Here is a 12,542-nt window from a genome sequence, read left to right as displayed (position 1 = left end):
CCTGTTAACTGCCACACTGCTGTCTATTTCTGAGTTTGATTTTTTAGATTTCACGTATAAAAGAGATCTTACAGTATTTACCTCTGTCTGAATAACTCAGCCAAATGTCACAAATAGCAGGTGTCAGCTTTTCATAGGGCTGAATAGTATTCTCATGTAGATGTGCGTGTATATGTGTAGATATATAAATATATCTCTACACTACACACATACATTATATATGTATACATACAAATACATACATACATACATACATATATAACTGTAGTGTGCACAGGGATGTGGGTCTCTCAAGATCCTGATTCGGTCCCTTTGGATATATAGGCCCAGGAGGAAGCCTGTCGGTCAAGTGTGCTCACGCTCAGTCGTGTCCAACTCTTTGTGACCACATGGGCTGTAGCCCGCCAGGCTCCTCTGTCCATGGGATTCTCCAGGCAAGAATACTGGAGTGGGCTGGATGCCCTTCTCCATGTTGAATCATAAAGTAGCTCTATTTTTAATTTTTTGAGGAGCTTCCGTACTATTCTCCACAGTAGCTGCACTAGTCACACTCCCATCAACAGTGCACAAGGGTCCCTTTCTCCACACCTACACTGTGACCTTATGAAGAGCTGCAGGTGCCCTGTACTTAGCTGAAAACTGAGTTTAAACAGGAAAAATCTTTATAATGACTCCATTCTTACACAGTTTATTTCTATCCAGTTTTGCTTATTTTAGGTCACTTTCGGGTACTAAAAACAGTTGTGGCATTTAAAAATATTTATTCTGGAGATTATAATTGTTACCTGCATGAAGGCTAGTCTGATACATTCTAATTAAAGATTATCAAACTGAAAAAAAAAACATTGTCTCTTTTTTAATTTCAGTATTTAAAAACATTATTTATTATGCATACATTTTATTTTGGAGTAAAGAAAGAACAAGGGAACTTTCTGAGAATGTGAATGTCAGGCTTGAGGAAAGGGAGAAGGTCCGCACTTGCAGGATGATGCCCGAGGTGCTAGTGGGCACACTGACTTCATGCACACCCCAATAATGAGCACAGTCCCTCCCAAATGAAGTGACCTGGAGAAACCTGGGATGACATGTGAAGAATTCTAAACCGTGAGAAACAGTTTTCATAAAATAATAAATACAAAGTGATCCTCCATTTTTTATTGAAGTACAGTTGTGTTAGTTTGGGGTATATAACAAAGTAATTCTTATATATGTATATATATTCTTTTTCAGATTCTTTTTCCTTATAGGCTATTACAACATATTGAGTAGATTTCCCTGTGCTATAATACAGTAGGTCCTTGTTAGTTATCTATTTTCTATATAGTAGAGCATATCTGTTAATCCCAAACTCCTCATTTATCTCGCCCCTTCCCCTTGATAACCTGTATATATATGTGTAGAAGTACAAACAGAAAACTGTTTATACCAGAATGTTACAGGTAGCTGCCTCTCAATGGGATAACAAAGGGTTTTACTTTCGTATATTCTCCTTTCAAATGTCTTATTTTCTAGTTTATTAGCATAGAATCCATTTGCAGTTAAAAGAAACCCCATTATCCTCTTCAGGGAGTTCCTACAGCACAGAGAGCAGCAGAGACCAGGAGTCCATATGAGCCAGGAGTCCGAGCCTCAAGGGGGCTACCTTGGCCGGGCTCCTCCCTGGGGGATCTGGACACGTATTTCAGTGCAGTGCCTCCCCCAACATGGAGGTGGGGACAGGCGCCTCTCATGCAGATTCTGGCTTCAGGATTCATGTCTGGAAGCACTTCCTGCAGCCATGCTTACCCTGAGGTCAGAGCAGCACAGATGGCAAAGCCTATGCATCTAAAGGTCAAACCACAGGGCGTGGCGCCAACAACTCTCAACACGCGACCAACACCTCCCACCCCACCCCCACCCCCACCCCCCCACACACACACATATCAGGCCCTGTGTAAACTCGCACACTCCAGGATTGTACTGAGAATTCTGCCACTGGCCACCATTTCAGTGACACTTTCCAATTTCCACAGGTTTCATAAATCTCACAACCGTGAAGCTTATTTCTGATTCAGTTTATCTCAGCTCGGTCGCTCAGTCGTGTCCAACTCTTTGTGACCCCATGAATCGCAGCACGCCAGGCCTCCCTGTCCATCACCAACTCCCAGAGTTCACTCAGACTCATGTCCATCGAGTCAGTGATGCCATCCAGCCATCTCATCCTCTGTCGTCCCCTTCTCCTCCTGCCCCCAGTCCCTCCCAGCATCAGAGTCTTTTCCAATGAGTCAACTCTTCGCATGAGGTCATCATTCACTGACTAACCATGTCACAAAAATGCCTCTACCAAGTCTTTCCAAAAAGAAGTCTGATGGTCTCATTGGTAGAAATCATCCCTGTATCATTCAATCTGCAGTCAGTGGTATTTACAGGGTGCCTGCCTCATACATGGTGCACATTGCTTACAGAATGAGCCAGTTTAGAGGAACAAACCCTGGTTCAAGTGTAAGAAGGTGGACCTTGTCATTGTCCTCAAAGTGTTTACAGTCTTCAGGAGACAGACAAGCACCATAGCAGGGGAAGATTTGCTCAAAGGAGACAGCCCCCAGGGAATCAAGAACACACTTCCCTCAAAGAGGCCCTTCTGTCCCCATCCCTTCAAGCCCCACAGATTCCCCACGCCCCTCCCCCAGCGCTGTGAAGCTAAATCACAAAGGAACAGAAAGGGCTCGCCCATGAAAAGCCCCTCTTCCCCAGCATCTCCCTGGGTTCCAAACCCTCCTGAGCCCAATCTTCCTGCCGTCCAGTTCTGAAGGGGAGGACAGCTGAGTTTGTGGTGGAGGGGGAAGAAAAGGAAAGAGCCTGGCCACTTTCCACACTGATGCCAGTAACACCTTTACATCATAGACTTGAAAAAGCCTTGCCAAAATATTCTCCTAAAAATCACTCACATTTAAAAAGACCACTCCTGGAAGACCACTTTGCTACCAGGGGGAACCTATCTTCCTGAAATCCGCCCCACACTCCCCCCACTGGAAATCCCTATCCTAAAGTAGAACAGGACTAACATATCCTACCTTAATCCCTCTCATCCCTGCTCAAATCCTCCTGTGACTAAGGCAAAGGCCACCCATTGTGAATGCAGAAGCCCAAAAAAGGAGGGCTGCAGCAAAGTCCAGGCTTGTTGGAAAACAAAGATGAGGCATCTTGGGAAGAAGTTGCTAGAAGGGCTGAAGAAAGGGCCAGGTGCAGCTGGTGATCTACTACGTGCTTCTTGGGTCATGAAGCTGTCATTGGTCATCCCAGGATCCACCAGAGAAGGACAGGGCGAGTCTGGGAGGTTAAGGGGCTTCCTGAAAGTGGGGGAGAGATGCCTAGAGCTGGTCCCATGGTCTCACTATACAGTCCAGTAGGGTGAGACCTTAGGAGGCAGGATGGGCTTCCAGACAACAACCATGCCCCAGTTTAGGGAAAGCCACACTGGGCCCCGCCCTCCAGGCAAGAGGACCTTGCTGGGCGTGACCTCAGCTGCAGGACAGAAGCCTCCTGAGCGCCGCCTTGACCTCCATGTTTCTCAGCGAGTAGATGACGGGGTTCAGGGAGGGGGCCACGGAAGTGTAGATCACCGACACCAGCTTGTCCTTGTCCAGCGAGTAGCTGGAGGCGGGGCGGATGTAAGTGTAGATGACGGTGGAGTAGTACAAGGTGACCACCAGGAGGTGGGAGGAGCAGGTGGAGAAGGCACGCCGCTTGCCCACCGCCGAGCGCATGCGCAGGATGCTGCCGACGATGCAGCCGTAGGACAGCGTGATCACCGAGAAGTTCCCCACGGCCAGGAAGATGTCTGCCGTGAAGGCCATGGTTTCATTCAGCTGGGTCGGGGCGCAGGAGAGCTTCAGCAGAGGGGGGATCTCACAGAAGAAGTGCTCCACCACGTTGGAGCGGCAGAAGGGCAGGCGAAGCATAAGGCCTGTGTGAACGCCGGTGTTGATCAGGCTGACTGTCCACACCACCCCCGCCAAGAGCGCACACACCCGGGGGCCCATGAGGGCGCTGTAGTGCAGGGGCCGGCAGATGGCCACGTAGCGGTCATAGGCCATGGCCGAGAAGAGCAGCAGCTCGGCCCCCATGGACCACGTGAAGAAGAAGAGCTGGGCCATGCAGCCCCCATAGGAGATGGTCTTGCTGGCCACCATGCCCACCAGAAGCTCAGGTAGGATCGTGGACGTGCAGAGAATGTCCACCACAGCCAGGCTGACCAGGAAGAAGTACATGGGGGTGTGCAGGGCTGGACTGGAGTTGATGACCACCACAATGAGCAAGTTTCCAGAGAGGGCCACTGTGTACAGAAGCAGGAAGGCGAAAAAGAGCAGCGTTCGCAGCCCAGGTGTTTCTGAGAACCCCAGAATGAAGAACTCGGTGACTAGCGTCTGGTTCATCACAGCCCTGGAGGGTGCCAGCATGGTCCCTCTGAGACCATGGGCGCTGTTCCAACTCAGGCTGTAGAGAAAGAGTTTGAACTTGTTCTGAGTGTTCCCTCTTACACTCGTGAGCACAACCCACTAAGAAAGAGGATTTTAAAACATATTTTGGCAATAAAAATGGAGCTTTGCACTCCTGATAATTGTGGGATAATTATCAGGATTGTGGGATAATTGTGGGATAATTCTGGGAACTTTCAGTGAGAGCGACTGCCCCCTGAGGTGTGGAGAAGCTCAAATCCCCACCCCTCTCTGCCAGTGCAGGACTGAGATGGCCACTCACAGAAATTCCCAGACTCCGACTCCTGGTCAGTGTGCCAGGATTGTGCTTCCCTGAAATGGCAACCCACTCCAGTGTTCTTGCCTGGAGAATCCCAGGGACGGCAGGGCCTGGTGGGCTGCCGTCTATGGGGTCGCACAGAGTCGGACACGACTGAAGCGACTTAGCAGCAGCAGCAGCCCTCATGGAGCACATGTGGGATGGGGTTGGGGTGGACTTCCAGGGGAACCCTGGGGAGGGGCATTCTGACCTCTGTCTCCTATTTGAAAATCTGTATTTACAGCCACTCATAGGCTCAGACTGTGTCTGGGAACAGAGGAGGAACAGCGAGAAAAATAACCTGCTATTGGCAAGAACCTCTTTCCCAAATCCCCGTTCTCCTCCTGGACTCGCCACGTCCAGTCAGTACTGACGGAGGTCAACCAGGGGTCCTTACACCACTGTCCAGTGACTTTCGAGTGGAAAGCCAGGGGTCCGGATGGGACTGGACCCTGATTCAACTCCAGATTCTCTGCTGCCAGCCCCTGCACAGCCCACAACAGGGAGCCCCGCCCCCCTACCAAATCAGAGACAAATCACCACCAAATGCTTCACCTGCATCAAAAATCTCCCCAGATAATCCTGAAATAGTGGGCACTCAGGCCCATGCATGCCAGCTTCCAAATGGAGATGCAAGTGCAGATGTCCTGGCTCTCTGAAAACCAAGATTGTGTGTGGGCTGTGCTGATTTCAAACTAGTGCTCCTTGAAAGTATTTCACCACTTAGATCATAGCACTTTAATTAAGAAGGAAGACTGTCTGCATGAAGCTGGTGACCAACAAACTACTTTCCGGTGCTGGCTTGGACCTGGGCGCCCTGTGCCCAGCTGCTTTAGAGTCAGTGTCTGGGAGCTTAGGGCTTTCACCAGATTCTACAGAGACAGATCCCTTCGAGGAGCGGCCCGAGAATGACACGCAGACCACCAACTGCAGTGTGTTTACTGGTGTGGACAATGGTGACAGTTTTCAACCAACAGTCTCTTACATGAAAGGAGAGAAAGACCCAGAGTGGGAAAAGAGAGAGAGAGGTGTGGGAGAGAGAAAGACAAAGTGATTTTATTCCACATTTTTGTGCACATTACTCGCTTTGCATTTTTACTAAACTTTATTCTCAAACATGACAGACAAAGTGTTCTCATGGCTCTTAGAGAGTAAAATATAATCACCCAACAAAATAAAAACATTGTTTTTCATCTATAAAACACACATGATGCATAAAATCCACATTAAATTATAGTATATGCTTACAAAAGATGGAAAATATCCTTTTGGAATTTCTGGTATCCTCTCAAGAAATTTTCTTCTCAGTCCTAAGAAAGAAACCTTTGAAGAATTCTCGGGAATCATTAGGAGATAGAAATGACTAAAAGGAAAAAAATACAGTGGATCCACCTAGTATAATGAGTAGAGTCCATCAGAAATGTGTGACCATATAGGGCCTATATTGTCTATATGCCTAGAGAAGCCCTATATTGTCTAAGGTTGGCAGAAACATGACTCACAGTTCATGCTCAAGGGCCCGGAGGGGCCAATTAGCACAGAACCTGCTCTCCTTCACTAGGCGAAACCTACCTTGGATTCAGGACTCTCTGGAGAAGCTGACCAGCACCTTGGGGACAGATCTAATCACCACCAAGTAAGAACTGAGGTCATCCTTGGAAGCTACTGGAACACGGACTGGCACTCAGAAGTGTCCATCCAGGGACGGTTGACTAGCAGCAGCGGCATGAACAGCTGCAGGAGGTACAGAGCTGACACCAGACAATGAGGTTGTGGTGGCACCCAGTCAGTCAACAGTCTGGCCCATCGTTTCTGCAGACACTGACTTCCCATCCCAAGAAAGAAGCACAAAGAAGTCATGGCTAACCCCTATCAGTTGGTCATTGGCCCAGGGCTCTTACTGGTTGTCTCCAGATTTCAGCATCTTCGAGTGCTAGTGGCCATGTGCCACTGGCGGCCTTGCCCTCAGTGTCTGCTTTCACTGCTGCCTTCCTCACACCACCAGCAAGTGCAGATTTCACCCAATCATGGCTACAACTCCTCTTAACAATTACTTGACATGAGGGGGAAATGGAAGATGCCCTGCCCTGGACAAACTACACACCGTGGCTAGTGCTAACCAGTGGCTGCAGGCTTCCCTGCTCCTACAAAGCATTAATTGTCCCCACTGGGGACATCAGTCCCCGAGGACATTAAATCTGGAATCACTGGTGACTGCTCAGCAGGTCTTCTGAGACCCATCCTGCTGATCTTGCCTGGATAGCTTCAATTCCTAGTTTTGATCTAATCAAGGATACACTCAGTCACCCTGACTCAGCGCAGGGGTTTTATGTCTTCATTCTCCATCCTGTGTTTTCAGAAAAGGGGTCAGCTTCTAACGTAGGGTGGTTGCAGAGAGTCAGTATGCTACCATTGTTGTTCAGTCCCTCAGTCGTGTCTGCCTCTTTGTGACCCCATGACTGCACCACGCCAGGCTTCCCTGTCTATCACCATCTCCTGGAGCTTGCTCAAACTCCATTGAGTCAGTGATGCCATCCAACTATCTCATCCTCTGTTGGCCCCTTCTCCTCCTGCCTTCAATCTTTCCCAGCATCAGGGTCTTTTCAAATGAGTCAGTTCTTCACACCAGGTGGCCAAAGTACTTGAGCTTCAGCTTCAGCATCAGTCCTTCCAATGATATTTGGAGTTGATTTCCTTTAGGATGGACTGTTTGGATCTTTTTGCAGTCCAAGAGACTCTCAAAAGTCTTCTCCAACACCACAGTTCAAAAGCATCAATTCTTCAGTGCTCAGCCTTCTTTATGGTCCAACTCTCACATCTGTACATGACTACTGGAAAAACCATAGCTTGACTGAACAGACCTTTGTTGGCAAAGTGATGTCTCTGCCCTTAATTTGCTGTCTAGGTTTGTCATAGCTTTTCTTCCAAGGAGCAAGCGTCTTTCAATTTCATGGCTGTAGTCATCATCTGCAGTGATTTTGGAGTCCAAGAAAATAAAGTCCTTCAGTTTCCATTATTTCCCCCATCTACTTGCCATGTAGGGATGGGACCAGGTGCCATGATTTTTGTTTTTTGAATGCTGCGCTTTACGCCAACTTTTTCACTCTCCTCTTTCACCTTCTTCAAGAGGCTCTTTAGTTCCTCTTTGCTTTCTACCATAAGGGTTGTGTCATCTGCATATCTGAGGTTATTGATATTTCTCCTGGCAATCTTAATTCCAGCTTGTGCTTCATCCAGCCTAGCACTTTGCATGACATACTCTGCATATAAGTTAAATAAGCAGGGTGACAACATACAGCCTTGACATTACTCCTTTCCCGATTTTGAACCAGTTCATTGTTCCATGTTCAGTTCTAACTGTTGCTTCTTGACCTGCATATAGATTTCTCAGGAGGCAGGTAAGGTGGTTTGGTATTCCCATCTCTTTAAGAATTTTCCACAGTTTGTTGTGATCCACATAGTCAGAGGTTTTAACATAGTCAATGAAGAAGTAGATCTTTTTCTGGAATTCTCTTGCTTTTTCTATGATCCAGTGGATGTTGGCTATTTGATCTCTGGTTCCTATGCCTTTTCTAAAACCAGCTTGTATTCTGGAAGTTCTCAGTTCACATACTGTTGAAGCCTAGCTTTGAGGATTTTGAACATTATTTTGTTAGCATGTAAAATGAGTGCAATTATGTGGTAGTTTGAACATTCTTTTGGCATTAGAATGGAAACTGAGCTTTTCCAGTCTTGTGGCCACTGCTGAGGACTACCTTTACTTATGTATGATTGATAAGTAAAAGTATATACTTTGTACAACATGGGTTTTTCAGGGTGTACAACATGATTTGATATGTGTAAACTGTGAAATGATTACCACAGTAAAGTTAAGTAACACATTCATAACCTCAAAAATTGTTTTTTAAGAATGCTTAATGTTTACTCTCTTAGTGACTATCAAGTGTACAACGTGGCATTATTAACCCTCGACTCCATGCGTGTGTTCCATCCTGAGAACTCGCTTGTCTCCTAGCTGAGAGTTTGTACTGTTTCGTCCCCGCGTCCCTTTTCCACACCCCCAGGCTCCGAGCAAGCGCCTGTCTCCTCTGTTTCCATGCGGTCAGTTTGCCAGGTTCCACAGTACAAGCAGCACTGTGCAGTATTTGTCATTTTATCCACCATCTCTCACTGGGCATGGTATCCTCCAGCTTCATCCACGTTGTCACAAATGGCAGGATGATGTTTGTAACTGTTTGATGGAGTATTTAGTATTTTCTGTGTAAGCTCATGCCATCTGCAAATACAGATAGTTTTACTTTTTCCTTTCTGGTCTGGGTACTCCTTTTTGTTGCCTCTTTGCCCTGCCTAGGACTTCCAGTACTGTGGTGAATAAAAGTGGTGAGAGTGGGCATCCTTGTCTTATCCCTCATCTAGAGGAAACTTTTCATTTACCATTAGGGATGTCAGTGTGGGACCGTCATACACGGCCTTCCTTGTGCTCAGGCACCTTCTTTCTATACCTGATGCTTGACAGGTTTTATCCTGAAGGATGTTTTATTTTGTCAAACATTTTCTCAACATCTATTGAGATGATCATATAGTTTTTATCCTTTATTCTATCAATGTGGTGAATCATATTGATTCACATATGTTGAACTATCCTTGCATCACAGGGATAAACCACTGATCATACCTCTTAATGTGCTGTTGAGCTGGTTTACTAACATTTTGCTAAGACTTTTGCATCTATGTTCATCAAGGATATTTGCCTGGAATTCTTTTCTCATGATGTCCTTGTCTGACTTTGGTAACAGAGTAGTGCTGGCGTGGTAAAATGAGTTTACAAGTGTTTCCTTCTCTTCATATGTTTATTAGAGTTTGAAAGTGAGAGGGTTAACAGGTAGGAAGGCCAGAGGTCCCCAAGGGACAGGAGGAAATAAACTGCAAGTGGCAGACACTCTTTTCTCAAACCTTAGGCTGATAATGGCTCAACAAACCAGTATTCATGTGAATTGTTTTACGGCCAGAGATGACACCCCTTGTGCCATCCTATCTCAAAAATGTGTGTTGTGGGAGAGGGCCTGGTGAAACTCCCTCAGCCTTGAGGTGTTTCCCTTATTTGATTAGCAGCCATCTAACGTACATAAAGTGCCTTGCTAAAAACTAGTAAGAGGGAACTCTTTCTGTCCCTTTCTGATGTCTATATCAGATGCTTTCTCTACCTCTTTTTATACTTTAATAAAACTTTGCTACACAAAAGCTCTGATCAAGCCTCATCTCTGGCCCCAGATCCAGAGGCCACGAATCCTGGTGGTGTTCATGGCTCACAGCAGCAAACTATCAAAAGGACTGGTGTTGATCCTTAAATATTTTGTAGAATTCACCCATGAAATCATTTGGTCCTGGGCTTTTCTTTGTTAGGAGGTTTTTCTACTATTACTATTAATTATTACTGCATTAATCTCCTTACTCACTAGTTTTGTTCAGATTATGTATTTCTGATCAGTGTTGATAGGTGATTAGTTTATAGAAATGTATTCATTTCTTCTACGTGATCCAATTTGGGGGGGGGTGGGTATAATTGTTTACAGTATTTCCATATGACTATCATAGTATTTCCTGTGACTGACTGATCTAAGGGCTCTCTCTTCATCTTGTTTACTGCTTCCTGTGCTGTGATAGTATCTCCTGTGACTGACTGATCTAAGGGTTCTCTCTTCATCTTGTTTACTGCTTCCTGTGCTGTGATAGTATCTCCTGTGACTGACTGATCTAAGGGCTCTCTCTTCATCTTGTTTACTGCTTCCTGTGCTGTGATAGTATCTCCTGTGACTGACTGATCTAAGGGCTCTCTCTTCATCTTGTTTACTGTCTCCTGTGCTGTGATAGTATCTCCTGTGACTGACTGATCTAAGGGCTCTCTCTTCATCTTGTTTACTGCTTCCTGTGCTGTGATAGTATCTCCTGTGACTGACTGATCTAAGGGCTCTCTCTTCATCTTGTTTACTGCTTCCTGTGCTGTGATAGTATCTCCTGTGACTGACTGATCTAAGGGCTCTCTCTTCATCTTGTTTACTGTCTCCTGTGCTGTGATAGTATCTCCTGTGACTGACTGATCTAAGGGCTCTCTCTTCATCTTTTTTACTGTCTCCTGTGCTGTGATAGTATCTCCTGTGACTGACTGATCTAAGGGCTCTCTCTTCATCTTGTTTACTGCTTCCTGTGCTGTGATAGTATCTCCTGTGACTGACTGATCTAAGGGCTCTCTCTTCATCTTGTTTACTGTCTCCTGTGCTGTGATAGTATCTCCTGTGACTGACTGATCTAAGGGCTCTCTCTTCATCTTGTTTACTGCTTCCTGTGCTGTGATAGTATTTCCTGTGACTGACTGATCTAAGGGCTCTCTCTTCATCTTGTTTACTGTCTCCTGTGCTGTGATAGTATTTCCTGTGACTGACTGATCTAAGGGCTCTCTCTTCATCTTGTTTACTGTCTCCTGTGCTGTGATAGTATCTCCTGTGACTGACTGATCTAAGGGCTCTCTCTTCATCTTGTTTACTGTCTCCTGTGCTGTGATAGTATCTCCTGTGACTGACTGATCTAAGGGCTCTCTCTTCATCTTGTTTACTGCTTCCTGTGCTGTGATAGTATTTCCTGTGACTGACTGATCTAAGGGCTCTCTCTTCATCTTGTTTACTGCTTCCTGTGCTGTGATAGTATTTCCTGTGACTGACTGATCTAAGGGCTCTCTCTTCATCTTGTTTACTGCTTCCTGTGCTGTGATAGTATCTCCTGTGACTGACTGATCTAAGGGCTCTCTCTTCATCTTGTTTACTGCTTCCTGTGCTGTGATAGTATCTCCTGTGACTGACTGATCTAAGGGCTCTCTCTTCATCTTGTTTACTGTCTCCTGTGCTGTGATAGTATCTCCTGTGACTGACTGATCTAAGGGCTCTCTCTTCATCTTGCTTACTGCTTCCTGTGCTGTGATAGTATCTCCTGTGACTGACTGATCTAAGGGCTCTCTCTTCATCTTGCTTACTGCTTCCTGTGCTGTGATAGTATCTCCTGTGACTGACTGATCTAAGGGCTCTCTCTTCATCTTGTTTACTGCTTCCTGTGCTGTGATAGTATCTCCTGTGACTGACTGATCTAAGGGCTCTCTCTTCATCTTGTTTACTGTCTCCTGTGCTGTGATAGTATTTCCTGTGACTGACTGATCTAAGGGCTCTCTCTTCATCTTGTTTACTGCTTCCTGTGCTGTGATAGTATCTCCTGTGACTGACTGATCTAAGGGCTCTCTCTTCATCTTGTTTACTGTCTCCTGTGCTGTGATAGTATTTCCTGTGACTGACTGATCTAAGGGTTCTCTCTTCATCTTGTTTACTGCTTCCTGTGCTGTGATAGTATCTCCTGTGACTGACTGATCTAAGGGCTCTCTCTTCATCTTGTTTACTGTCTCCTGTGCTGTGATAGTATTTCCTGTGACTGACTGATCTAAGGGCTCTCTCTTCATCTTGCTTACTGCTTCCTGTGCTGTGATAGTATCTCCTGTGACTGACTGATCTAAGGGCTCTCTCTTCATCTTGTTTACTGTCTCCTGTGCTGTGATAGTATTTCCTGTGACTGACTGATCTAAGGGCTCTCTCTTCATCTTGCTTACTGCTTCCTGTGCTGTGATAGTATCTCCTGTGACTGACTGATCTAAGGGCTCTCTCTTCATCTTGTTTACTGTCTCCTGTGCTGTGATAGTATCTCCTGTGACTGACTGATCTAAGGGCTCT

At 46.0% G+C, this 12,542-nt stretch overlaps 1 protein-coding gene across 1 annotated transcript; it reads right to left on the bottom strand.

The window, feature by feature from the left end:
- Window positions 1-3,500: 3,500 nt before the first annotated feature.
- On the bottom strand, window positions 3,501-4,593 carry LOC147344606 (olfactory receptor 13G1-like). Its single transcript, XM_086377173.1, has one exon. The coding sequence runs from the start codon at window positions 4,437-4,439 to the stop codon at window positions 3,501-3,503; it is 939 nt and encodes a 312-aa protein (XP_086233299.1). The 5' UTR covers window positions 4,440-4,593.
- Between the last annotated feature and the right edge of the window lie 7,949 nt (window positions 4,594-12,542).

The sequence above is a fragment of the Bos grunniens genome, chromosome 26, assembly GCF_055505025.1.
Source record: "Bos grunniens cultivar Pamir isolate PY7600 chromosome 26, Bosgru_T2T1.0, whole genome shotgun sequence".
NCBI lineage: Eukaryota > Metazoa > Chordata > Mammalia > Artiodactyla > Bovidae > Bos > Bos grunniens.
This window is presented reverse-complemented; position numbering and strand designations above follow the sequence as displayed.